At 44.4% G+C, this 27376-nt stretch overlaps 4 protein-coding genes across 6 annotated transcripts in view; 2 read left to right on the plus strand and 2 right to left on the minus strand.

Annotated features, from left to right (window-relative positions):
- Nucleotides 1–6387, minus strand: part of ercc8 (excision repair cross-complementation group 8) — a 12416-nt gene extending 6029 nt beyond the window's left edge. The window contains exons 1-9 of one of the 2 annotated variants that reach the window (XM_054610749.1): nucleotides 6295–6387; nucleotides 5666–5761; nucleotides 4666–4767; nucleotides 4104–4227; nucleotides 2980–3061; nucleotides 1804–1872; nucleotides 1641–1707; nucleotides 970–1073; nucleotides 368–492 (exon numbers count right to left, since the gene is read on the minus strand). In XM_054610749.1, the coding sequence (XP_054466724.1) occupies nucleotides 368–492; nucleotides 970–1073; nucleotides 1641–1707; nucleotides 1804–1872; nucleotides 2980–3061; nucleotides 4104–4227; nucleotides 4666–4767; nucleotides 5666–5761; nucleotides 6295–6371 (846 nt within the window). In that variant the 5' untranslated portion in view covers nucleotides 6372–6387. The remainder of the gene's footprint in view (nucleotides 1–367; nucleotides 493–969; nucleotides 1074–1640; nucleotides 1708–1803; nucleotides 1873–2979; nucleotides 3062–4103; nucleotides 4228–4665; nucleotides 4768–5665; nucleotides 5762–6294) is intronic. The other variant, XM_054610750.1, reaches the window with a different exon arrangement.
- A 356-nt stretch (nucleotides 6388–6743) lies between these two features.
- On the plus strand, nucleotides 6744–20747 carry ndufaf2 (NADH:ubiquinone oxidoreductase complex assembly factor 2). Its single transcript, XM_054610751.1, has 4 exons — nucleotides 6744–6955; nucleotides 16559–16648; nucleotides 17638–17678; nucleotides 19664–20747. The coding sequence occupies exons 1-4, from the start codon at nucleotides 6841–6843 to the stop codon at nucleotides 19898–19900; spliced, it is 483 nt and encodes a 160-aa protein (XP_054466726.1). The 5' UTR covers nucleotides 6744–6840; the 3' UTR covers nucleotides 19901–20747.
- An 83-nt stretch (nucleotides 20748–20830) lies between these two features.
- On the minus strand, nucleotides 20831–23760 carry smim15 (small integral membrane protein 15). Of its 2 annotated transcripts, none has more exons than XM_054610754.1 (2): nucleotides 23666–23760; nucleotides 20831–22198 (listed from the first exon to the last, which is right to left on the minus strand). In XM_054610754.1, the coding sequence occupies exon 2, from the start codon at nucleotides 22165–22167 to the stop codon at nucleotides 21943–21945; it is 225 nt and encodes a 74-aa protein (XP_054466729.1). In that variant the 5' UTR covers nucleotides 22168–22198; nucleotides 23666–23760; the 3' UTR covers nucleotides 20831–21942. The 2 variants fall into 2 exon arrangements, with proteins under 2 accessions (XP_054466729.1, XP_054466730.1); XM_054610755.1 differs by lacking the exon at nucleotides 23666–23760 and adding an exon at nucleotides 23276–23612.
- Nucleotides 23761–25907: 2147 nt separating this feature from the next.
- The window catches only part of LOC129100956 (zinc finger SWIM domain-containing protein 6-like), a 44668-nt gene continuing 43199 nt past the window's right edge, over nucleotides 25908–27376 (plus strand). Inside the window, exon 1 of the mRNA XM_054610522.1 lies at nucleotides 25908–26385. Coding sequence (XP_054466497.1) covers nucleotides 25953–26385 — 433 coding nt within the window. The 5' untranslated portion in view covers nucleotides 25908–25952. The remainder of the gene's footprint in view (nucleotides 26386–27376) is intronic.

Genomic DNA, 27376 nt, shown 5'->3' on the forward strand with positions numbered 1-27376 from the left:
AACTCCAAGGAATCAAGTTTTAAACTGAGACAAGACGTCGCTGATGAGTAAGTACATCCTGAACCAGTGATAAGTGGTACTAGAAAATTAAAAAGAGGTGTCAGAAGAATAAGCACTGTGGTCAAGGATGGACAGCTGGACTGAACCTGTATTTCAGAAACTGCTGGTGAACACGCCCAGAACAGTTCTTGCAGGTTCTAAAAATCAGACTGGACATTTTGGGTACTTATTAAATTAATTATACACACTTCTTTCAAGGATCAAGTTTGGCAAATGCAAACAAAATGGGTCTGCAACTACAAAATCCAAAGTGTTAATCCAGGTAGGTTAAAAGGACAAGACATTCACTCTCTCACGCAGACTTTACCAGTGTGTTTTCCCCAGTAGCACTATTCCATAGTCGCATCCGGTCATCGGTTCCAGTGGTGAGGAGGTAGAGGCCATCGGCAGTAAAGCACAGGCCATTCACTCTGCCATTATGAGCTGTGTTCACTGGTGAGACATGGTATCATTTAAAGCATCAGTCACCAGGAAGATGAATTATGTGACTCTAGATCAATGTGTGCCTCCACAGTTCTTCAGTTTGTACTTCAAGACATTTTGGGCTAATCTGCACCTCAGCTCCTATTCTATGTATACTGTAAATCTGTGCAGCAATGTAATTAGGTAAATGCCATATCTTTGGGTTGCTAAAAGGACATCTTGGACAGTGATTGGCTGATTGATTTATTTGAGGGAGGGGAAATGTATGACATGATTAGGCACAACATCAGCATACATACAAAACCCCAATTTTTTACACCAAAAATAACACCTAGGAGGCCCTCTGACAATAACTTCTGTCCTGACGGATGTCAATGCCTGTTATTTCCTTCTCTAAATAAAGCCTGAAACATTCTGCCAAGAGCCCTGCCCACTGCATGAATGAGGAAAAAGACAGTAGAAAAAAGAGGGGAGAGGTAACAGTACCTGCCTCAGAGGCGGCTTTTGATTTATCTCCATTGTGCTGATCCAGAGTAAAGAGACAACCAGAGGCCCGACGCACATCCCACACTTTCACTTTGCTGTCTGCACTTAGAAGGAAAATGAAGGAATTCTTTTTTTTCCACACTCTCCTGGTTAATTAATAAAGTCCTATAAACATTTAAGTGTGATCATCCCACTAAATACAACACAGAGATTTATAGGTACAAACATTTACACCAGTGTTTGTTCTAAAAGGTCAGTTTTCTGTTGGGTACATGCTGCTCTATGATAGAATACCATACGCTTATCTGTGCCAGTTGTTTTCAAAATCACTTACAGTCCACGGGGACAGCGGCACACTGATCCCAATAGGTAAATTAGCAGGTTTAATGTAGCATAAAACAGGTGGGGACAGTATCTACCATATGCTATTCTGACAGGTCTACTAGAGTTCCACAGTGCTGCTATCTATCTGCTAGTGATGTAGTGGCATTATACTTGACTCAGGGCAACAATGTGGCCAGATGGGCAGGCACTGAGGTGACAAGAACTGCTGGGACACAGCATGTTGGGGATTGCCAGATACCTGACATTACTCTTTGATGTGCTGGCTCTGAGGGCAATCTAGGGGAGGCTTGTTCTCCATAGAAAGACCGGCAGTTCACTGTGCCTACCTGGCTGTGGCTAAGATGTGCTCGTATCTGGGCGACCACCGCACCGACAGGACCTCTGCTCTGTGACCTGAAGGGGGAAAGTTATCGTTTATCGGTGTGAGTTTAAAACAAAAAAAAACAGCAGGAAAAGTAAGTGTGTGTATTTGTTCTCTAGTTTACTAACCCTGAAGAACTTGAATCCGTGACCCGGACTTCAGGTCACACAGCTGGATTTTAGGGTCTTTGGTGCCAACTGAAGACACAGAGACAAAAAGACAGTTGATGGAGGAGATTCAAAAGACTGCCATTACTATTCTTTTTCATTTAAAACACTGAAAAGGGGGAATTATAAGGTAACTTTAAAACGGAAGACTCTATTGAATCATTGCTTAATATCTTACTTATCAATACGGTCAAAGTTTAAAGATTGTGATAAATGTGTGTGTATAAACTGCTACAATGTGTGTATAAGGCGGAGGTGTTTTAAAAGGGTAAAACTGGGAGTACCAGATTCTCACAGATAAGGTGTGGCTAAAATAAAAACTCACTGATACGAACTTCTGATAAACATGAGCTAACACACCCATCTACACGTGGGAGGAGTGCCGAGCTAGTAGGTGAAATTTAACATAACAGAGAGGATGATTGGGATGTCATTCAAGGCTAAATAGCCAAAACAGCTACTGGTGCTTTTTTAGAAACGTATTCCTTTAAAATGTCTGTTAGGTAAGATAGAAAACTTCAGAGATGTCTGCAACTAGTTTGACAAGCATTTGCGACATCCCTTAGAGGGAAGGAAAAATTAAAGCGGAAATAAAAAAAAAATAAAAAACCAGTCACTGCGAATGTCTCAGGTTTAAAAAAGGTGTGCCAAAGAAACTGTGTGTGTGTGTGTGTGTGTGTGTGTGTGTGTGTGTGTGTGTGTGTGTGTGTGTGTGTGTGTGTGTGTGTGTGTGTGTGTGTGTGTGTGTGTGTGTGTACACTCATTAATGAACACATACTCAGCAGTTACGAAAAACCTGTTGGTCCTGCTTGGCGACGTGGTGAGGTGGCAACTAGACATTTTTTTGCCCAAGAAATCTTTTTTTCTGGACGGGAATCAACGTGTTTCTGACCAACTTATGTCCCCTCCAGGTAGATGTCACTTTATAACCTCGGGTGAAAACTTGGGGTACGAGGTAAGGAGGGGGGGGAGCATGCAGTACTTTGATTTGAGAGACAAACTGATGAATAATGAGGCTATTGGCTTAAGTTCAATGCTTCTTAGCTTACAATCACAGAAATGCCAACAGGTACCCCATGAATGTCATGACTTCTTCACATTTGAGATCAGCAAAAGCTGTGGCTGCATGTCACAAACCTGCGATGAGACTGTGCTTCCTGGCGATGGGGGACAGGTGGTGGCTGTAGATATTTCCCTCAAACTCAAAGACTTCAGCAGGCTGAAGGATGACAAAGTGAGAGAAAGAGAAGGTGAGCTTTCTGTGTGTTTAGTGCTCTGTATACTAAAAGAGAATCTTAATTTCATGATAAAATATACGGCCATGACCTACACATAAAGCCCTGGTCTCAAAGTTTAACTATACTATAAATTCACCACAGTGCTGTAAAGAAATTCAGAGAAAGGATAAGGTAAAAATAAAAGAGAGGGAGGGTACCACGGCTCAGAGGGCAGCTCATCCGAGCAGCAGCGGCGGTTACAATGCAAATTCTTCAGCAAATATAAAAAGCCTCTCTGTGCCCCGTCTGTCAGTGTGTGCCAGCGCTGGCCAATAGGCGCGCGCACACACACACACACACGCACACACAGACACACAGACACAGATACACAGAGGAGGCTCTGTTTGCATAAAAATACCACACATACACATTGACTATGTGCACACCGATGCTACGCATACACTAATGTGCAAATACACAACCACAATAAATAATTTAATAGTCATGAATGTGTGTGTGTGTGTGTGTGTGTGTGTGTGTGTGTGTGTGTGTGTGTGTGTGTGTGTGTGTGTGTGTGTGTGGGACGCAGAAACCCACAGAGTAATACGAATGAAAGGTCAGTGGTTCTTTTCTGTCCCTTCCCTGACCTTTGGAGGTAACCGTGGTGCCAGTGTAACTCTAGCACCGCTCAGGGCCTGCCATATGGGACAATGTGGCACAGAAAGGTAGAAAGCGTGAAGCAGAAAATAAGAAAAGTGCAGGGAGGAGATAGTGAAAGGAGCAAAAAAGAGAGAAAGGGGGGTGGAGATGTAGGAAAACAAATGTGACCTAGTTACTAAATAAACTAATCTCGAATATGCACTGAGTTAGCAGTTCATTGGAGACATTCATATAAGCTTATATGTTGATTCAGGTCTATTATTAGTTTATACAGCTGATATTGAAAGGTGTGAACTAATTGTGCAGGTGCACCTTATAAACTAGTAACCCAACCTATATAACATTTTACATGGAGTTACTGAGACAATGGAGGACATTCCTTACCTTCAGTGTCTCAGTGTCCCAGACTTTCATTGTCTTGTCAAAGGAACTGGAGACAAACATGCCTGTGTCATAAGGATACCACTGGACGGTCTCTACACTGAACTTGTGGACATGCCGATTCGACCTAAAATTTTAAAAAAGAATCATAAAATGTGACCAGATTAATATTAAACTTCATAGAAGGAGACCCACCCTCACCCTTACCCACTAATTATGCTCAAAACCCCAAAATACAATAGTGTACCAACACATTAAAGTAGTGTAAATTAATACGACCCGTGCAGACAACAAAGCTATACTCACATTGCAAACTATAATAGGCCATTCACCTCTAGCCTTGTAAAGCCATGTAGGTGCATTCTTTCATGACAGGTGTTTAACAGAACAACAGAAAATACATTCTGATATCACAGATCAGCCTGAGGTCACATTGGCACAAATAAGATCTTAATCAGAATCAGAGAGTACAAAATAAGATTTAGTAGAATGAACATGGCATAAAGATAACTCAATGCAGTGCTACCCTCCAGTGGACAGAATCAGAAAATGGCGTAACGCTCACCTGCCTACTGTGCAAACTGCCTTGCAGGTGTACTGTAGGTTCCCACTGTAGTTCTCAAGGTCATAGATGACGATCACTCCATCTGCTCCACCAGACAGCATGCTAGACAACGATAAGGTGGAATTCAAAGACAGCATTGCTTCCTCCAACACAGCTGCCACATTTCTTTCTACCAAAGTATGAGTGCCAGTAGTTCTCTATGAAAACTTTAGGTATGTTTATTACCCACAGCTGAGCTTTTCAAATCTGATTTCCCTATTCTTTGTGTAGACAAAAACTAAATGTCATTCACCCCCACTGCACTGGCATCAACAACTTTTGTCCAGGATAAACCTACAACAGTCATTTCACAAATGTTTCTGTTAAAAGTATAACAGTTATAGGAGATGTTTGCGAGTCATAGTAAATTCCGACTAGGTTTGTAACAGTATGAGATTTACACAATTCAATACCCATTTTAGAAAATGTCAGTTTTTGTTAATATTAGTATTATAACTAATATTGTTAATATTATTGTTGAAGTCATTATTAAAATAATAATAATCAGTTACAATGACCCTTAAAAGAATGAGGAAAGAATTATAATAATAAACTGAATTATAAATTAGATTTATTTTTAAATTGTCACTCTAATATGTTATATAACTGAAGCATGTTAGTTTACATGTAAGCACCACTATAGCATGTAAAAGGAACTACTTAATGAAATATTACATCAGATGTGAGCTTTTCAAATAATGTCTTATGGATTAATAACATTAATAACATATACTGTAGATGCCCAACAGCGCAGCCAGGATGCTTCTGTCTGTACATTTAACTAACTCTCTCTCTCTCTCACACACACACTCTCACACTCACACTCACACACACACACAGTTTCTTACAATACAATAGTTTAAGCAAATTTACGCTGTATGATTACCGTCAATTTTGGTATTGCGGTATACTATGATACTGGTTAACCGTTACAACCCTAATTAGGACGAAGGGGACTTACTATCTGCCTTCTATTACTTCAATGTCTATGGTGTTGATGCCATTTCCATGGATTCTGTCCACGTCCCTGTCAGGATTCAACGTGAGACTCAGGACCCTTGGAAGATAAAGAAAGAAGAAGAGTGATGAGTCACTGGACAATCCATTAATTCAGATCAGACATTAAAGCCTGAGTGCATTGCTGAAATAAGGTAATGGTAGAAAAGAGACAGCAAAAAGATGACGCATGCATTGTCGATTAGACAAAATAACCAGATTCAGAATCAGACACACACATACAAGGAATTTATCTAGCTGCTCTATTGGTGCGTAACAGTAAAAACTGTTTATTAGACTAATCAGTAAGCCAATCCTTAGAAAATTAACTGTTGACAAATTCTGACAATCCCAAGGGGAATTTATTAAATGTGACTTTTATAAACATTAGCTGGTACAAGTTTCTCAAATCTTAATACATGTCAACTTTTCTCCTTCTTTATTTTCTGTCATTGTAAAGACTTAATATTACCATATTGAAATGTTAGGTTTAAGAGCTCCATGAGAAGGTATCTTAAGTATGAATATGGCCACTAGATAGCAGCCTTCGTTAATTTCCTCCTCTGGTTGAGATACTGGTATCCTCTCTCTCACCTTCTCGTTGACTCTGCACGTCTCAGCCGCAGAGGGTCATCCAGACCAGCCTGCCTCGCTGTCAGAAACCCCAACATTACTTCAACTTATAACCGACTTTAATATTTAAAGCTTTGCTACGGTTAGCTATCGTTAACCTAGCTGAAAGGCTAGCATGTTAACGACACGGAAGTACGTTTTTAAGCCAAACTAAAAAAATGTTGCGCGCCCAACAAGTCATGTTTGTATCCAGAGCTCCGTAATTATTAAATACGACATTTCAATCAAATGAGGGTGCTATGCATTGTTAATTTATTGCTTCTTTCCCGTTCGTTCAACTAGCTTCGCGGCAGCTAAACACAATGGGCCGCCATGTTGTGACGTCATAGCTTTTCAATGACACACGCGGTGATTGGCTGGTCAAGAATAGCCGTCCAATCAGAAAACGGTTTATTCATTCTCCACCGCAGCCCAGGAGAGCTTTCATAAACAACCCCGGTGAGAGGGCACACGGCTAGCAGGGGACACGAAATACACCCCGGAGACCTGCCGGGTCATTCTGTGAAGATGAGCAGGATTGCTGCAGCTCTACGCCGTACGTTTGGAATAGCACGCGAGCATGTTGGGACAGATACTTTGGGGAATAAATATTACATAATCCCAGAGCAGAAGACATGGACAGGTAAATCTAGCCTCGTTGTGCTAACATTGTCGAACCGTGAATTCATTTAAGTTACTATAGTTATCCCTGCAGAGGAATAAGGATCAAAGCAGTGATAAAGCCTAATTTAGCCTTTTTCTGTCCAAGACCCTGGTTGTTTTCACCATGACAAGCTTAGCGATTTTAACAGAGTGTTTTGTATAGCTCTCTACTGTACTATGACTATAACATATTGATAGTAGCGATGTTTTTTGTATTGTGCATGTGCCACAACTCTCTTTATAAAATGTGTTGCCGTGGATATGACTTTACCTTTACCCTTTCACCCTTGTTGTATAACACGCTCGCCACTAGATGGAGCCACCACCTAAATTAGAACATTCCCTTTATAGTGTTTTAATAAGGTTTTGTTGGTCTACATTTAATGCAGCTCATTGCAGTTAATATGTCACTAATGTTGGGGGGTAAAATGATGGCTGCTCCACCGTCACTGGCCCTTCAAACAGGAAAGAGTCGTCCACAGTCGCATGCGTGATGATTACTCGTCTGTAATGAGGATTTAGAAGGAGGTCATATATCCCTAGTGAGACATGGCATTGCTACAGTACATCATGCTCAAGCCAAGCAGTAGAACTGTGTCATCGGGCTAATCCATGCCGGGATCCCGGTGGTGTCCTTCACACCGTCTCTGACCGCGAGAAGGCCAAGGACACGTTCGATGGCCTTGTGGACTCAACATCCAGGGCTTACTGTGCCTATTTCTTCCGGTTGTCCTATCTTACTCACAGAGTATCTTGTGTCTAGGATGGGAAGATGGAGAGGTGATGGCCATTATAATGACTCACCTCGGCAAATCTTAATTAGAGAATCACAGATCAAGGGTGTTTACATGAAGAAACTGACATATTACCTGCACACTACAAACACTGACTGTTGCTTTTTCCAAATTACAACAAAATGACTTCTTTGAAATTACCAGTGACTGTGTGTATGAAATCCACACCTGCACATGAATTGTCTGAGGGGGAACAAAGTGATGCACTAAATGTCCGCAAATACTGTTTTTCTTAGTTTAACTCATTAGCAGATCTTAGGCTAATCCCACTTCTCCCTCTTTTTACCACCTGAGATGGTCAGCAGGTGCCCTACCCAGACAATAGGAATCATGTCAGGGGTCACAGGTCAAAGAGCACAACCTTTTTTTGCACCAGACATAATGCTCTGTTAACCAGCCATGTTTGTCTCTGTCTTGTTAGTAACAGAGGGTTGTGCTTCATGATATTTACCAGAATGATAATGCCCGTGCAGAGCTCACTCCCATTCCAGACACTGTATTTGTCCAATATGGGAAAAACCCTACACTGCAGTAATCTGGGAATAATTGTATCCCAGCTACACATGCTTGTGTTTGTCTCCCTCTCTTGGTGCCACATTATACAACTTTGATAAAGCCTTTTTTTTTGACTAGCACTGTCTGAATAGATATCAGAGCCTATAGCGCAAACATTCAGTCGTACTTTTCTAAGAGGGTGCAAGCTGTTTTTTTCCTTTTGTTTTGCTGGAGAGAGACCGACCTCTGACAGGTTGCAAGCCTGGTTTTATCTCTGACTGAACTTGACTTTGTGCCTCACCTTTTCTCCACAGTTTGGTGGGGAAACTTGCGTCCACCTCGTATTTATAATTCATTACAAGGCTGCTCCTCCACCCTTGGCTGTCAGACTATTCAAATGAGACATCACAGAAGCCCATTTTCTAGCACGCTACAGGCTACCGCATTCACCGCCCCAATCACAGTGACTGACACAGTGGAGAGGCTAGTTGGCCTGGAGAAAAAAAATAAAAAAGGTTTCCAAACAAACACAATCGTAAATGCCAGACAGGCACCTACACGTACACACTCATATGCGTTCATAATAAACAAATAGAAATATATGGCGGACACATTCTCCCTCTTTTTTCTTTTATTCCTGCCACTCACCCCATCCAGCCTTGTGGAAATAAAGCAGATGCATTATTCAGTCCATATGTCTTGCTCAAGCGGGCTCTTTTTGATCTTAAACTGATAGGCCATGCGTGGGCTCAGGGCCTTAAGGCATGGACCGCAGGGCTTTCCACTGCAGCACATGAGTAGTGGTTGAAGTAGGTGAGGAATCTCTCTCTATCTCTCTCTCTTCTTCTATTCATTTGTCCATCCCTAGTGTTCAGTCAATCCCTCTCTACCTTTATCCATGCCTTGCTGATCCCATTTTCTACCTCTCAGTCTGTTTACTTTAGAAAACTGGGGCGTAAGCAATTCCGTGTGTGGCGGGCTATGTATGAGAGGACATTAAGAAAAATAAAAGCCAGCCTCAACCCCTTGCTTAATGCGACTCTGTCCCATATGATCTCAACAACTACGCAAATTTCTCCCTAGCTTGACCCCTTTGTTTTCTTCCAGTTAGTCCTTCGTTCCCTTGCCCCTTGCCATCATTGCTGCCTCTCGATATATATATTTTTTTCTTCCTCCTTTGAAGCCATTCCAGTGAAGATTTCTATTCACAACATTAGAGTATTTCAGCACTGTGGAGGGCTGGACCCAGCAGAGTGCTGTCTATTCCCCCTCTCCTCAGATGCTGCAGCACATCAAAATGAAAAAGGCCCGAGTCTGAAGTACACGCCTAGAGAGGCAGAATGTCTGTCTCTGTCTTTAGAAAAGGTCCAGCTAAAGGGGCCCACTGTGCGCTTCTTCCCCACAGAGAGAACCGTGCTATAGGCTGTGGGAGCTCCAGCGATTGTTGTCTATGGCAGGGCAACAAGAGAGAAAGCCACTGGCAATCTGGCCACTGGTCTTTAGAAGGTCTTTGCCTTGGTGTGTTGGCTCCATAGAGCTGAATAGAGAATCTATATTCTACTCTCTCCTTCTGTGTGCGTCTGTCCCCCAGGCCCGGCTCTGCCTCACACTGCATGGGGCGCCGTGTCATGCTGCCCGGATGAAAGCCCAGCATTCTGCGGATGGGCTCATTCGTCTTCAGCAGCGGGCCCCGCAGCTTTGACGCCTGCCTTCCCCTCCCTTTATTTAGGAAGAGAGGTGCACTGACATTATCGGCCGCTGCAGGCACATTTGAAAATAATTGCCTGTATGATTGCTATTTTTCTTACCTCTTTGAGGAGGTGTAGCCTTTGTCTTGGAATCAATGGCTGCTCAATACTGGACAGGGGAAAGGCAGTTTCCTTTCATGTCTCGGTGAAAAGGATGTATTTTTAGTGCTATTCATTTTGGCGGTGTGTGCCATGCAGTTTTAATCTATTGGTCCTCTCCACCGTGCGGAGAATGGAAGGGATTCAGAGGTTCTTCAGAGGTGCGCCACGCTGTTGCAGAGAAAAGATGCATTGACTTGTCGTCCTATCACTATCCCTCTCTCTTTGTCTATTATTTATTTGATTCCCCGGCTCTGTTCTATGAAGTGAAAAACTGAAAAGGCCTCAGTTCTGCTATTTCAGGATGGGTGACTGGGGATTGAGGGAGGAGGTGTGTGTGTGTGTGTGTGTGTGTGTGTGTGTGTGTGTGTGTGTGTGTGTGTGTGTGTGTGTGTGTGTGTGTGTGTGTGTGTGTGTGTGTGTGTGTGTGTGTGTGTGTGTGTGTGTGTGTGTGTGTCTGTCTGAGATTGTGTACATGTGTTTGTGTGGCATAACAACTACACACTGTGTGCGCGTGCCCATTTGTATATGTATTATATTTTCTTTTTTTAAAGAAGGGAAAAAAAAAATCCGCGATTGTGTGTTGTCTCTCCACTTCATGCCCAAACACACTTAGCACAACAACAGATGGCTGTGTGTCATCAGAGCGTTGATTCAAGCCGCATATTTCCATGGAAAGAGTCACAGCGGAGATAGACGAGGGTCCAAATGGCTGTTTATCCCGCCACAAGTCATCCCCAGGGTGTGATGAAGGAAGGTCTCTCCTACTGTAGGACATCCAGTCCGTGTCCACGATCAGCTTTGTCCAGAGCCGCCACAGTAAATCACGTTAATTGATCAGCAGCTTTGCAATGCATGGGGTTTAAATGAAGGTTGTTTAATCATTATAGGGGGAAACCAAGTGGGTTCAGCTCATCTTGCTTTATACTGTTTGCCAAGTGTGTATTTGTATGTGGAGGAGCATTATGGAGTGGCTTAACTACTTCATTAAAAAGGCATTTGAAAAGATAGATGCTGAAAATGAGAAACAGGCACATTTATTTCTTGTGATAGAGGAACACAAATGGGCCCAGCTCCAATATCTCTAGTTTAAGCATCTTGCAGGTCTATTTACAAACTGCATATCTACAGTAGTCCTGTATCTAGACGTCACCTGATCAATCCGATGCGCTTGATGACACAAACAGAAGGAAGACAACAAATTAATCAGATTCATTTTTTCATGTGGCGTGGATGTGATTCACTGTCCGGTGCATTCGTGTGTCTCTCTCGCTCTCTGGTCAGATGGCCGGCGAGATCTTTTGACACCTTGGGGCTCCTTGTCCGTCAGAAACTCAGCCAGAAAGACTGACAGACATACCGACCCCAAAGCAGACATCTCCCGGAGCCTGCCGCTGCTTATTCAATTCAGAATATTTTAATAAAGCAGACAGGCAGAGAGGAATAAGGCTAGGAGTAAGGGAGGAGAGATAAGGCCGAGGGAGATTCACAGAGGGTGGGGTATAGAAAGTGAGTGACAAAGAACAAGGGGGATGCTGACATACGGGGTGAAATTATAGAGTGGGGAAAGAATGGAGGGAGAGAAAGTGAAAGGAGGGTTTTTTCTGACAGAAAGAGGGTGAAATGAGTGGGTGGAACAGGCAGACAGATAGAGGGGGAGAGAGGGAAGGTGGAGGTAGGTTAATGGAGGAAGGGAGTGGGGGGACGGAAGGTGCAATGGAAGGAGAAGGAAGGGGGTCGGATGAGAGTGATGGAGGTGAATAGAAAGGGGTGGACAGCTTGGTGAACGGACATCACACGGATGGGCCTCAGAGGAGCCGGGGAGGAAGGGTGGTGGTGGTGGTTTGGGGGGGGGGGGGTCCACAACGCTCCACAGCCTCACAAAGGACGCTGACTTCCTGGCTCGCCACAGTCCTTTTTTTTTTTTTTTTTTTTTTTTTTATAACCCGTCGGGCAGGGAAGAGACTTCAAGAGGATGGGTGGTCTTAAGTGGAAGGGGGTAAAGTGTCCATTCCACCCTCCAGTGCGCCTGCGTTTAGTTAAAAGTAACCCACTGGGGAAATCAAGAGTATTCTTTTTCGGCGTGTTATTGCCTTTTTTTTATTTTTTATATGAATTATTCTCCTCTGTTCTGCCGTGAGTCGCTCAAACCTCAGCGGGATCGACAGCAACAGGGACAAGCTGGATGAGAAGAAAAAACCGAACAGCAGCAGCAGCAGGCCTACTTTACGCCTATAAGCTCCTCCTTTCACCAGAACTGATGCAAAACAACTACCGGCCTTTTCCCTCTAAAACCTCATCCCGCGTCACTAGGTTCAGGGTGATGGGTAACCATGGTTACAGGCCTCACACATCCCCTCCATTTTTATTTTCCAGGGGAAGAGATTGGAGGAAGAGAGAAACAGAGAGAGAGAGAGTCAGAGAGGGTGTCGGTATTGGTACCTGGTTGCCCTTGTATCACCGATGCTTATCGGATCACTCCATCTTCATAAAGCTGTCCATTACCATGCAGGTATCGGTCCCCAGTTCCTCTCCAGCAGACAGCTCAGCTGGAGAGGAATAAACTAGGCTCAAAGCGGGCTGATGGGCTCGCTGCTTCAAAACTGCTTTTTGTTTTCCGCCACAGTGTCGGCCCTAAAACTCGCTGTTTTTCCACCGCACGGTCGGGAAGACCAAGAAAGCTGCTCTATTGTCTGTTGAGAGGTAGAGCCGGATATTCTGTCCTCCTTGCAATCTGTTCAGAGACCAGTGAACGTGGTGTTTTTGTAGGATAGATGTCCGCGTTGATGACTAGGAGGTCGTATAGGTCCACCAGTTGGAATCAGATGCACAATCGAAGCGTGCTCCCCTGACATCTGCTTCCGTAATCAAAGACAGGAGTGCAGGAGAAAGGCACACAGCGAGAGAGACAGCACAAGGCGCTCCAGAATGACATTGTGGAGGTGAAAAACCTCTCAGGTCGCCCCCAAGCAGCACTCACCTGGGAGCCGATGTGTGAAGTCGGGGGTTTTGTGTGTGTGTGTGTGTGTGTGGGTGCGTGTGTGTGTGTGTGTGTGTGCTTGTTGAAGCAGGTGATGGAGTTTAGCGGGGTGTGTTCAGGGTTCAAAGAGCAACCCTCGGCGCGCATCACGTCTTATTCTAACGAACGGGGAAGGATAGGCGTACCTGCTGTTTGATTGGCTCCCGACCCCGGCTGCCAAGGCAACCCCTCACCCATCCTGCCTCCCACGTCTCCTCCCTTCCCCTCTCCCCCTCCTCCCCCCGGTTCCACAGCCGGGCTCACAGATGAGTCGCGCTCAGACAGGTGAGATGGCTCATGAATATTTATGCGGTGGGATTTCATTCCTCCTGCCGCTGGCCCCTCCCCCTCTCCAACGCAGCGCTGCGTTTGTCCTTCACGGTAAGAGGCAGCGTCCTCGCTCCTGTCCCTCAGGTTAATCTGCCTGCTCTCTAGCCAGTGTGTGTGTGTGTGCTTGTGCTTGTGTGTGTGTGACTGGTAAGTAGGTTTCCCCTGGTGAGTGATGAGAAGGCAGACCTGTCACAAGGGGGCCCACTGAGATCGAGAGCGCCTAACACCTTTCACATCTCTCTCTCTCTCTCTCTCTCTCTCTCTCTCTCTCTCTCTCTCTCTGAGGTCTGAACTGTGAAGCAGAAAGATAGCACCCAATTTGCTGACTGTGTGACGGATCTTAAAGTACAGACTATATGAAGCGAACATTAAAAATTATATAATTCAGTTACTCGTGTTGATCATCAGTGGATCTCGACTGATGTTTTTCAAGTAAAAATACAAAAGGTATTGGTTAAATATTGTTAATGAAGAGATTTGTTTACCTTTTTAAACTTTTAGACAGACAGAAGCAAACTTTCAGCTCTATAAACGTGACTTTTAATTTTAAGACAACTCCTCGTACTCTGGTAGCATCCTTATTTTTTATATTAAAATTTGAAAAATAATATATAAATGCAAGTATTTTTCAATTTTATATCATTGTATTATCATTGTTTTTTTTTATATATATATATATATATATATATGTATAATGATCGTTTAATCAAACAAAGAAAGTAATTTGAGGACATGACTGGAAAAAAAGACTTAAGTAAAAAAGATCTCAGAAATCACTATGCAAACAATGTGCCCGGCCAATTCCTTTTTTGCTATGTAACATGAAGAGTAGGCCTACACACAGTAAATGCATTCTTTAATAACTCCAACAAGTAAGGTTGTATCGTTCATCTTTCACATTTGTTCACTAATTATTCCATCAGCTCATGTGAGATAAGGGGGAAAAGCGGTGTGTCCCTTTTCAACTTTTAAAGTATAGTTGTAAAGTTGTAGTTCATAGCATTGGCTTGTGTGTTCTTCTGCAGATGTCCCAGCTCAGAGATTTACCAAGACAGCGAGAGATTCCCCCCCAATCAGACCGACAAGCCTCCTCCCAGTGTGTATGTGGTGGGAGGATCAGCCGTGTTTCATAAATATATGTACATACTGTATTTGTTATTCAAATCCAAGGATAAAAGCCGTGGTGGAAGGGGTTTAGTCATGCTGCAAAAGCAACAAGACAAGAGGAGAGCCATGTTGGAGTGTGGCAGAGAGGAGGGGGGGGGGGCGATGCAAACTAGCGGAGAGATGGAGAGAGAGGAAAAAGTGGGTGCCTCTCTTTATGCTTATTAGTTAGGCATTAGCTGTAGTTAAGCACATTGCTTGTGGGGACTGTATCATAATTGTACAATTTCCGTCTGGTGCCACCCACGCCAATGCAAATACGGATAGGATCTGTTTTTATAATTAGCATACCTGTTAAATGTATTTGTGAGTATTGCCTAGAGAACGCAGCCTTTTGTTTGCTGGCAGTTGTTTTTGTTCTGCTATCATGGTTCTTTTTTCTAGGAAATCCCGTCTCTCAGAAGACATTATAAGGCATACGTGTAAACAAATGTGAGGATCATAGGATGCGTTTTACTCGTTGCTGGGCCAGCTTAGCGGATAAGGTGAGAGGGATGCAGTGTTTTTTTTTTTCGTTTTTTTTGTCAGACCTTGATATCAGAAAACTACAGCTGCAGAGCTGGAGCCTGTGAAGCCCTATAGTGACAATCTAGTGGGAGCCAACGCAGAAACCAAAGCAATAGCCTAATTAGCTGACCTGATTACTATATAGGCTGGATAAAGTATGGAAAGGAATCATGCTCGTAAGGCGTAATCGCAGAGCAGCACGCGCATGACAAATGTTTTTGTCTTCACGGGGAAGAAAACAGATAAACTTTTTCCGAAGAAGGCACGAGCAAGCTGGGCCTCCCGCGTGCACACTTAGCCACGTTTTGAGTGCCATCATTCATCCATCCCTGCGCCGTAGCTATCTGTTATGGCTGAAGTAAACATTAAGGCCATCAGTCTGCGGTGTGCATGGAGGTGCTCTCCTCCATTTGTCCATGTCCAGTCAGCTGTGGAGAAACGGTGATGGAATCCTGACAGATTGTCTGTGTTTTGGAGCGTGTTGTTTTCCTTGCCCATCCATTTCTCTTCTCCTAGCCGTGTTTGCCATGCATCATCACTCTCTCTCTCTCTCTCTCTCTCTCTCTCTCTCTCTTACTCCATCCCTCTCTCCCTCCTTCTACCTCCTCCTTCCTTGCCTCATCATTTCTTAGAGGGATGGGAGCAATGCACAGACATCCGGCTACCTGCGAGGAGAAACTATGGAAACACTTGTTATTAGAGAACACTGTATAAAGCACCGCAAAAAGACACAACGCAACTGGCTCTTCTTAATTCTCTCACTCCCCCTTTAGTCTGTCTCTATCGCTCTCCATTGTCGTCGTCGTCCCCCCCCCCCAGCCCAATCTACCTCCGTCTCCATGTCATTGTGTGCCAGCCAAACTTGTCTAATCAGCAGATTCGACCAAAATAATTGGCGGTGGCCTTGCTGCTAGCGAGCGTCGTGCTGTATACAGATAGGGAGTGGAGCACTTAATATTCCACGCGGCTCGTGCCTCTCCTGTTCCCTCTGATATCTGACCTCTTTTGTCTCCGGCTCGGCTTGATGTTGATTTTGGAGGGCATTGTTAGCCGGAGCGCCGTGATTGGAAGAGCCTGTGAGTGAGGGGGGCCGTGGTTGGTTGGGTTAAAGGGAGGCTGATTTGCATAAAAGGCTTAGCCCAGATTTGGAGCCACTCAGCGAGATCTGAGGAGAAGGGCCCGAGGGCCGCGAGGTAATCATCCATGGCCTGTCACACAGCGCTGTCATCCCTCTGTGTATTCACGTGTGTCTGTGCGTCTGTCTGCATCCCGTGTGTCTGTGCACGAGCGGGAGACGGAGAGCGTTGTGTCTGCGCCTCTTTGTGTTTGTTTTTGTGTTCCTTTGCGTCCTCGTATGCATCACTGTTGAGCATCTCTTGCTCCCTCATGCTCACTTTTTTTCTGTTTTTTTTCTGTGGTTTTTCCAGGCAGGGCGGTCCGTGCCAAGCGGATGGTAGAGGCAGCCAACCCTACAGAATATGAGTATATAGAGGGCAGCATACCGATGGAGTGGGACGGTAAGTCTGGACCACAGCGTCACCGTCACATGCTTTGGCTATCACTAACACGGATAAATGTTAACAAGAGAGCGGCCCAGCGCAGAACACAAAGTGCTGCACAAATACATGGAATAACAAATTCATGGCTGCATCTATCGGGGCCTGGGCTAATCCATTGATTTTCTTTTTTTTGGTGCGTTACATACTGCGAGATGGGGGGTTGGGAAAAGCGTATTCATGAGTTTATCAAAGACGCCTTCTGCTGGTGTTATACAACCGTATCATGAAATAGTGTTTCAAATTTCTTACAACTGGATACAAACTGTTCCCTCTGTCTCAGACTGGCTTTATCCACCTTAAACCCCTCATCCTGCTTCGCCCCATCCCTCATGCATTTTCATCAGGATGCAAATAAGAAAGGGATAAAAGAGGCCCAGAATCCCTGTGCTAGCTGGAGGAAGAGTTAGAAAAATCTCTCTCTCTCTCTCTCTCTCTCTCTCTGGCTCCCTTTAACCTGCTCTGCTGTGCAGCCAGCTCAGCCAAAATAGAGCTCCTTAAGAAGAAAAAAGGATGACAGACAGACGCAGTTCTACTCAGGAGGAGAGAAGGACAGAGCTACTGATGGAGAATGACAGAGTGTATACTTTCAAATTCAAAGATCAGAGCAGATTCACACTGTCTCTACTGAGACTCAGCGCTCAGTGCCTCCACTAAAGCAGCACCAGTGTGTTGAGTTCATTATGTGTAGAACTTTTACCATTCTGCATGTTTCCCCATGGTTCGCTAAGTGAAATGAAACAAAAAAAAAAAGCCTGGATACATTTACCCAACTAGCATGGTTTTTGCACCGCGCTACTCTAGTGCCCTGAAACTCCAGTGATGCTATAGCTGCAGCCTTCAAATATGACTGCAGGTTTTGTTTGTGCAGCGTATGTTTGTGTGGGTGTTCTCACTCTTCTTTTTTCCTCCTCTCTCCTCCACCTCCTCCTCCTCCTCCTCCTCTCCAGCTTGGATCCGAGGCAGACGGAAGGAGCCCCCCTCCAACAAGGTACGTCTCCCCTCAGCTCCCCTGCTGTGCTGATGGTTGGACTCTGGGGGGCTGGTTACAAGGGAGGGAAAGAAGCAAAGGAAAAGCTTTGATTTGTTTTATCTTACCGTTTTTCCAACTGAATCCAGAAACTTCGGGGGACAGGTGTTAAAATAAACAGCAGCCGAAGTGCATTGATGGTGAGGCGGAGAGCAAAGACAGCCTCTGAACAAGGGCCTCACTGACACCATGTCCTAGTTTACTTTCCTTTTTTTTTCCCCAGCAAAAAGCCTGCATCTCTGCTTTTTTTTGTGTGTTTTTATTTCTGGCAGTCTCCAAGATGGGAATGGTGAAGGAGTGCAGCCCCCCCCTTCGTGTACCTCTCACTGGGTTTACTGCTCTTTAAATGCGAGAATGCTGGAAATTGTTTGGCTGGCGAAAAGTGGGTCTATAGGAAATCCCTTGGAAGGCCTATACCCAGGCACTCCTTCTATCTGTCTGTCCTCTCTCCCTGCCAGTGGCCAATGCCATCCCCCTGCCTCCACTGCCAGAACATTCTCTTCCAATTTTCTGCCTTGCGTCTGCCCAATAGCTGCCACCGACAGCTGGACAGTGTTGATGTGGCCAAGGCTTCACTCCCAGCACATTACCCAACCCCTTGTCACGCTCCCTCTCTTCCCGGTCCAAGCCGACATAAATTGATTGGATTAAATCCTGTCATTAACAGGCTGGAAAAGCAGCTCAGTATGTTTGTCTCCCTCCCCAAAGCGGGGCTTTTTGGCCACGGCTCTCTCCCCCTCTCTTTTCCAGTCTTTCAGTCCTGCCAGAACACAACAGCATTATGCCCAGTCCTCCCTTCCTTTTTGGCTCCTCATGCTAGGGAGAGGCTCACATCACTGGACACTAGCGGTGGCTCAAGTGGGTAACTATTCCACTGGTGGACTACAGAATGTTCAGGGGTTCTAATTGTTTCCATGAGCTGGAATGGCTGTTTATATTGCGAATGCCTCCTGTCGCGTTTAGTTTACCGATCCGTTCCAAGCACTACATTTTTAACCAATGTAGTTTAACTGAAACACTCCGGGGTCTTTTTTCTCGTAAATACCTCTCACACGAAAGACACATTTGTTCCTGGAAGCTGCCCAGTGCAACTTCGTGACTCTTCTGTTTTGACTAGTGAGCAGTTGTGTTTTGGGGACTTTCAGAGGTAGTAGATCAAGGAGGGAGGGGTTATCACTGGTTCATTGGATCCTCCAAACTGTTTTGCACAACAGTTTGGAGGATCCAATGACCTTGTAGTCACACTTCATTCTCTCAAATCTATTTCCAACACCATATATATCACCCACCCCTAAAGACTAGCATTTATATTTGGTGACTCAGACTACAATATTTCATATCAGGATATCTGAAAGAATTCAGATCCCTAAAAAAAAAAAGGCATTAGAAAGTCTTGAATTTGTTTACAAGGGTCTTGAAAATCTATTCTTGCCTGTCATAGATATGGTTGCAGGCTGTTAGGAGGCTTTATACATCTATAAACTGTAAGTGGGTTAGTTGTGACAGTGGATTGCATGAGCAGGAGGAGGCATTTCAGTCAGCTGCATCAAACCTGTAGCGAACACGACAGTGGGTAGTAAGCTCATTGATTCATAATGCGCAAGTGTTGATTTCAGCAAAAAACCTAAATCAATGCATTTAAATTGGTTAATCAATCCTCTGCCACTGATCTGGGACCTGGTCACGTAAACTGATTCTATTACAAGGAATTATTGTTGTATAGCTGGGAAGTACTAACCAAAAATATGCCATGAATGTCAATAACTTCATATACATAATAAATAATTCTAGGCCACATCATCCCTACTGGTCCTCCATCATTCTTTGACAGGTGTGGCCATGACAAAAACTATTAAATGGCATTCTATGATGTATTCAATTGAATTTGGTCACCACTGCAGAAACCTTGAATCAATGACCAGTATGTCCACCTGTGTGTTTAATAGGAGCTGCTGAAGAATGAGACTTACAGGGAGAACATCAAACTGAAGGCCAAGGAGCTGGATGAGAAGGACCTGGCCCTCCAGGCTAAGGAGTACGAGGAAGGTCTGGTGGCGACTCCTGCAAAGACTTTGGCGAAGGGCCACGCGGCAACCGCCAGCTTCGGCAAGGAAGAGATCAGCGAAGACCCCACCAGCACTGCGAACACGTTCCAGCCTGGCTCCTGGTTGCCCAAGAAATAGACTGAGGCATCCACACACACTGAGGCCGCTGTGATATTTCATACAATCCAATAGAAAAACCTCTGCAATAATAAATACTTCCTGTGTGGAACTGAAATTCACTTTTAGTTGAGAAACTATAACTTTTGAAATTACCAGTTTTATCAACTCCTCTCTGTTTCACGGAGGAAGTGTTTATTTCAAGGCTGGGTTATTGGCCTGTATTATAATATACCCGTTTCCATTTTTCTAGTCCTCTCTGTGTATTGTTTATACAAAAGACAAAAAGCATTGCTCATATTGAAGCTGACTGTAAGTGACCACAACTTAAAATGGTCCTACTACTAGGAGTCATGGAGTTCACAAACAACTCTATCATGTTTAAGGGATATTGTATAAAAAAAACAAAACAACTTCCAATAAATTGTGGCTATTTAATTACATTGCTTTTTAGCCCTTACCAATAAACTGAGAAAAGAAGAGACCTCAAGTATGCGGCTATGACCAGAGAAATTGTGCAGTCGCTGTAAATATCCCTCTGAGCAACATTTGACATTGTAAGGATGAAAAGCATAACTTGTTGAGGGAGCACATGGAAAAGCACATGTTTAATCCTGTGGGAATAACGCAGATAAGATCACTGTTAACTCTTAATTGAACTCTGACATCAGCTGAGGCCATGAAAATGATGCCGTGCTTGCATTAAATACTGTGTCAATGTTTCTGAATGTCATGGAGGTGGTGTCCACTGCTTATAAATCACAAGTCAGAAGAATTAATGTTGTTAGGGTATATTGATCTTAGAAGTTATTTCACTTGAGATCAGAGTGCCTGAGAAAGTTCATCAGGGCTTAAAAAAAAAAAAGAAGCTGCATGACCTACGATCCTGGAGATGAAAACATGGTCTCCCAACTCAATAGGATTGTCTAAATCCTCTGACTGATCCCAGGGGAAAATACAATCTCAAGAGAAATATGAAGAAATGTGGGCAGGTCCATCTGTCTGTATTTAGAATAATCTATTTACACAGCTTCTGTAAAATAATCACAGTACCTATAAAAGTATCCATCTCACTGGACTTTTGAATGTTGTAATCACTGAGTCACAGTGAACGTAATTTGTTTTTAATAAAAAGCCTACCAAATTAAACCCGTATCGTTGCAAATACATCTAAATTTAGAGCATACGGTATGTAAAAAAAAATATATATATACAAAATAATTGTCTGAATAACATATCTGGCCAAAACAATCCTGGTTCTCTCCTTTCAGGTCTATATTTAATAAAGGCCTCTTTGGCAGCAAGTTGGTTCTTTTACAGCTGTTACATAACTGAATAACCAGGAGTGAATATTTAAACTAAATTCACCTCTCACTGGTAAGTTTTTTAAACTTCTGCTACTTCTAAAGACAACTGGCTGCTCCACATTTGTGATACATTTGCAGAGATTTGTTTTCTGTTTGATATTTGTGTCGTTTCTGACCACCAGTACATAAAAGCCCACTTGAATAGCAGTCTGGTTCAATACAATATAAAAAACGAGTGGCTAAATACTTTTAATTCCATGGAATCAAAAAATTTTGTGATGTTTTTACCCAGTCCAATATTGGACTCCACAAAGAGGAAATTATATTTTCTTATCAACCATGAAAACTTTATTAATTAGAAAGTAGTATTTGGGATATTTTGGGGGAAAGTTCCAGTATGCTCATTACATCGTCAATTCTGAAGAACATGGACGCTAACAATGGAATGCAAGGTGTTGCAGCAGCTGCACAATATTATCAGTGGATTTCTGTACAATAACTTCATACAGATGACCACTGTGCTCTTGCTGACCAAAGTCCCACTGGGACGAGCCTCCTCCGGGCAGTACTGTCTGTCTCAGCACTGTTGGGCCTGCGGGGCCAGACTCCTACCCCGGGTATGAGGCGTAGTTGCCCCATGCTGACAGTAGGGCTAGGACAACGAAGGGCACCGTGTCATTATTGGAATAAGGAGGTGCTGAGAGCGTGGTGGTTGCTCCTCCTTTTTTTTTTTTATGCCCTCATCTACCCACAGGCTTAGTCTTTCTTGATCCTCTTGGCCTTGGCTATGTTTTCCTGACGTTTCTGCTTTTTCTTCTGTTCACGGTCACGTGCCTCAATCATCTTGGCCAGTTTCCAGGACAGCAGTGCACTGGCAATGAAGAGAGGTGTGAGAGCCAGTATGACAGTGGTGAGGAAACCGTAGGGGTCTTTGGCCGCCCATTCCACCACATACTCTGCCCACGCCCGAAGGTCAATCATCCTGGTCAGCAACGATGAGGCTTAATCAAACCTGAGAGAGGGCACCAGGGGAGAAAGCGGTGAATAACCACAGCAGTGTGATGTGTAGAAAAAACATATTTATAACAATAACCAAAGGACCTTCAACCAAGATTTAAGGGGGAGGGGGGTTATGGATACAATCTACTTTCACATACAGTGAGAAACAGCCAGATTAGTTTTTAAACGGTTAATCAACAGAAAATGTATCACCAACAAAAACGTCTATAATAGAAGGCTTGGCTTATCGTCTCTCTTTTGTTACATTATAAATGTAACACATTTTGGCTTTGGACTGCTGGTTGCACAAAAAAGCCGGATGATAAAGCTACATTAGGGTTCTCTAAAACCGTCGTTAGCCCGAGCCTTAAACCAGATATACAACCTGTCTGGCTAATCAGCAAATTAAAAACGGTACTTTCTCAAATGACCAAAACGTTACACACCCCCTCTCTTTCTCTTTACTGTCTTACCAAACAGAAGCAAAAAATGACATTTGAATACACCCAGAGTTAGTAAAGGTACATGATCAATTATTAGTTCAATAATCATGTATGGTAATCTACTAGATTTCCTGTTTGGAGCAGATCTTTTTTGTTAAAAATGGATCAGGTAAACATAAGCAGTGGAATAGTAGTAGTGGTTATTCAGGTCATACATTCTCCAGTACTGCTGAGTCAGAGGCAATTGGACTCAACCTATTATATTGAGCGTTTTTCATAAAACATTTTTATGACAATAAACATGTTCAAGGTACAGTTTGGTAAGAAACTGGAGCCATTTGGAGTCATTTTGAGCTGAGCCTCGCTTTCTATAACAACACACCTGACTCAGGTCTAGTGATCATGGTCACGAGGAAATAGCAACTGGCCCTGTACGTTTAGTGGTGACGTCACTTAGCTCCAACGTTAGCTAATTCCCAATTAACCTAACTCACTGAGGTCAACGTAGGAGGCTCACTTTACATTTTGCAACATATTTTTCACGCCGTGGACCGTCGTTATCACCATGTTATCGACAGGCATTACTGTCAGGACGGGTTAAGTAATCACCATGGTCGTATAGAGCCATGTTTAAAGGTTGTTGCTACCTGTTGAGCCGTCGTATCTCGCTGATGACCACAGGCTAGCTAGCTAGCTAGCTAGCGTCGAGCCGAAGCTAGCATCAGATAGCTACATTATGAAAACACTTACAAACATGTTACTCTGCCGACAGCCTCATACATACAGGCTGATACGACACAGTATAGGTGTCTACCGCTAGGATTTGATCATAATAAACGAGGAGCAGATTATGTATTTACATTTTGTGCTAACGTTAGCCAAGCTAGCTAAACCCCGCCCATCAATAACGGCCTAACTCTCGGATCAAGCGCACCGCCGCTAGTGGCGTAAACACAACGCATGTGCACGCGACCAAACAACGAGTCTAAACACGTTCAAGTGTTGGTGAAAACGAACTGATTCGTATATAAACTCACCAAAGTGCAGGGATGGTGTTTTTATATCCTCGATAATAAGCACCGGCTCCCCCCTGATCCGGGAAGTGTAACGTTAGGGGATGTGGGGCGGCTCGTGATTGGATGTGACGCTTTCCTGGAAAGATGGGATTTGTAGTTCTTTTGTCTTAGAAAATGGATTTATAGGTGATCAAAATACAGGGTATAAAAATGAAGCAATAGTTAATGCGGTGCGTTGGCTATACTATTGCACATTATTCCCTACAAATTGGCTACCGGTACAAGAATGAATGAAAGCAGCAGGATGGTAATAACACACTTGTATTGTTGTTGTTGTTCTTTTATTATGAATATGTGGCATAATGTGAGTTGAAAGAACTTTGCAACGGTGAGCCGTACTCTGAATTACTGTGAAATCAAAGCATTTGAGATTGTTTCATCTAACTAGGGGGAAGATTTTAAAATGTGAATGTCAGTGAAATTAAGTAAAATGTGTCTTTGTGAGGAGTGAATGTGTTGGATTATTATCCGGTTTGATAGCAGATTTGTGACTAGACGGTTGCTGGTTGAAACCCCCACATTCTCTGTAAAAGTGTGGGTATAGGTTTCTTTTCTGTGAAGAATTTGATTGTGTGTGTGTGTGTTTCCCCCCATGAACATGCTGTAAAACAATGTCTGCTGGACAGTGATTATTGTAAAATACTGGATATAGAAAAACATAATGATACTAGAATTAGAATCAGATGACTGCTAGCTGTTGAAACTTCTGGGCATGTGTGGAACTGCTCTGTCTGAAGAATAAAGCAAATGATAACGCAATAGCTGTGTCAAAAAAAGAAGAAGAAAAAGGCTCCATTGGCCCTCTGGGAAAGATGGCTAACATAACAAAAACGGACCTGCTGGCTTTGTGAACTTCCTGTGGGGAAGTATTGAAACCAAATCAGGTTAGGCCACATCTGCTCGTTCCATACAGCATGGATCACTTTCAGAGCAGTTCAAAGGCCAGCCTTTTAGACCTACTCACAGTGGAAGGAGAGGGGCAGCTGCGAACACATGCCGACGACAAACACATTGCAAACACACTTTCTGGTTTGGCAGCATAGTTTTGGCTACGTTTTTATAGACAATCTAAAAACACATCCCCAATCTGGTGGCTTTTTGTTATATGCTTATAATCATTAGCTTCTGTTACATGTCTCACTAGGCGGGGGGAGAACCCAGGGGGTGGGCAATGCAGCCGCACCCTAAACCCAATGACTATTTTTCTCCCACAGAAGTGGGGCCCCCTTTTCATGACGCAGCTATTCAACTAGCATTATCAACAGACAGGAAGTCGGACCATAAAACGACTGCACCACAATAGTAAACCAGCTCCCAGTGGTGTGTCATAATGATTACAAGAAATCCACAAGTCTGGCCAGACATTAAGGAGTTTCCAACATCCTTTGAATCTTGCTCTGTCAATTGACTCAACTACTGGAGTGAGTGTCGAGCAGGGAGCATGATTTCTCGGTTTAAAATGCTATTGTCCTATTCCAAGATAATCCATGATGACATCACCAGGGTTCATTGCATGTATACTAATCTTCATGTGTTTAAGATAGGGCATAAGTGATCAGTGTGTGTGTGTGTTTGTGAGAGAGACTTCATTTTTATTGATCAATTATCCATAGGCCGCCGCATAGTAAACCTATGTCAGACGGACAACGAGAATGACTGATTAGTGGCTACAGAGGACAGGCATGTCCAGCTCCATATCTCTATGTTCCTCCTCCCACGCCCTTTCTGTCTCTGACAGCTGAGAGTCCTTTGGACTTAAGCCTTGAAAACAACCATCACGTTGTTTTTGAAGAAGCTAGAGCCCGGGGTGGTAGCACAGGCTCCAAAGGAAAAAAGTCAGCTTTCTTGCCCCCTTTTACCCCTGTGGGAAACTGCGAGACCGCCCCTGGATTAAGTCCCCGCCTTTAAACTCAAATAAGAAGGAAACTTCAAAGGCCGTCGGCCGCCGGGGCTCCGCCCTCGCGCTCCCGAACGGCTTCACAAAGGATTTGCCGACGTTCGGGAATTCCGCCTCCAGTTCCTTTTATAGCGCCACTCGTGCGCTGGCAGCGCTCCAGAAGCCCGCCCATCCCGGTTACTTTGACAACACAAAGGACTTCACGGAACTCGCAAGCGCCGCCCCTCTTTCCAAATAAGGGCAGTCTCTCCATGTACGGCAAACAATCGGTGCGAGATTGCCCTTTTCTCTTCCTTATCCCGTTTATATGATCGGAGAGGAGCTGCGCTTCAGGTTGGAAGCGGTGCGATCATGGCCGAGCGAGTCCAGCAGCCCCCAGCCAAGCGGCTCTGCTGCAGGCCCGGCTACAACCCGGCGTGCAGGCAGGGGCAGCGGGCTGGAGGAGTCCTGTGTGGCGGCGCGGGGTCCGCTCCGGGAGGGTCGGGGAACGGGAAAACACACAACCCCGAGTCGTTGCTCGACATCGCGGCGCGCAGAGTCGCGGAGAAGTGGCCGTTCCAGAGGGTGGAGGAGCGGTTCGAGAGGATCCCGGAGCCCGTCCAGCGGAGGATCGTATACTGGTCATTTCCGAGGAGCGAGAAGGAGATCTGTATGTACTCCTCTTTCAACGCCGGGGGAGAGGAAAGTGGAACTAGCGGGGACAATAATGACGAGACCCAGCTGCCTTTCCTCCGGGGTGTCACTCTGCTGGAGGGTGGCTGGGTGGACAACGTATTGCAAGTCGGTGAGTGGACTGTACCGTTACAGAAAATGCAGGAAAAACAGCCGACAATGAACGAAACCTCTTACTCGCACTGTTTTGCCCTTTTTCCATGGAGCCATGCCATACTTTTAAAGGGCTCGCGTTAGCCTCATAGCCTTGTGTGTTATAAACAATGCAGGGTATTTCCACACCAGTGTATAGCTGTGTGAGAATAGCCTATTTCCAGATAAGCCCGTAATAGTAGCCCACTTCTCCTTGTTTTTTGTTTTTTTTGCCCACTGAGCTGCGCGCATTGAATTGCCCAGAGCCATCCCAATTGGAAGCTTAGCACTTTGTTCCTATTTTTATGTCTTTCCAGCTCTCCGTGCCCCCACCAATGGGTGCGCAGACAAAAGCCCCCTATATCTTTTCACCGCTGGCTAAATAGACGATATTTAGAAAGGGTGGGAGGGACGGTGATTTAAAGCCACAGTGCTTCTATTTTGTTTGCCAAACACCTTTGTGAGACAGAAGACTGAAGCTCTTCTGTCTTCTTCCCAGTATTCAGTCAGAGCCCAGGCATATATGCAGCTGGTAAAGGCAAAGATGAATCTATTTTCCTGCCTGCTGCATTATTTGTGGTAAAGCTCGGAGTAAACAGAGGTGCTGTAGGCTCAGCAACCCCCCTGCCTGCCTGCCTGCCTTCCTTCCTCCCTGGCTGGCTGGCTGGCTGGCTGGCTGCCTTTGCCAGAGCCACAATATTTCACTGCAATCGTCAGTGCAATAGACTCAGCTGTCAATCCGGCTCCCCACCCTTGGAAACGGTTCAGGATTCTAATCCCATTACCCTCCCCAGTTCATCTGAATCTTAATGCATTCTGCAAACAAGATTTTATGCATGATCTTCCTCCTCCTCCCCACCCTCCCTCCCTCACCCTATCTATCTATCGCTCTCCCTTGCTCCCTCCCTCACTTCTTGGCTTACTATCCCTCCAAAGAATCTGTGTGGAGATGGCTTCAGCTCTTGTGGGCT

The sequence above is a fragment of the Anoplopoma fimbria genome, chromosome 13 (assembly GCF_027596085.1).
Source record: "Anoplopoma fimbria isolate UVic2021 breed Golden Eagle Sablefish chromosome 13, Afim_UVic_2022, whole genome shotgun sequence".
Taxonomy (NCBI): Eukaryota; Metazoa; Chordata; class Actinopteri; order Perciformes; family Anoplopomatidae; genus Anoplopoma; species Anoplopoma fimbria.

Coding starts and splice junctions, on each gene's coding strand:
- ndufaf2 (XM_054610751.1), top strand. CDS start 6,841: ATGAGCAGGATTGCTGCAGCTCTACGCCGTACGTTTGGAATAGCACGC. Junction 6,956..16,558: donor AGAGCAGAAGACATGGACAG/GTAAATCTAGCC, acceptor TGGTTTTTCCAG/GCAGGGCGGTCCGTGCCAAG. Junction 17,679..19,663: donor AGGAGCCCCCCTCCAACAAG/GTACGTCTCCCC, acceptor TGTGTTTAATAG/GAGCTGCTGAAGAATGAGAC.
- smim15 (XM_054610754.1), bottom strand. CDS start 22,167: ATGATTGACCTTCGGGCGTGGGCAGAGTATGTGGTGGAATGGGCGGCC.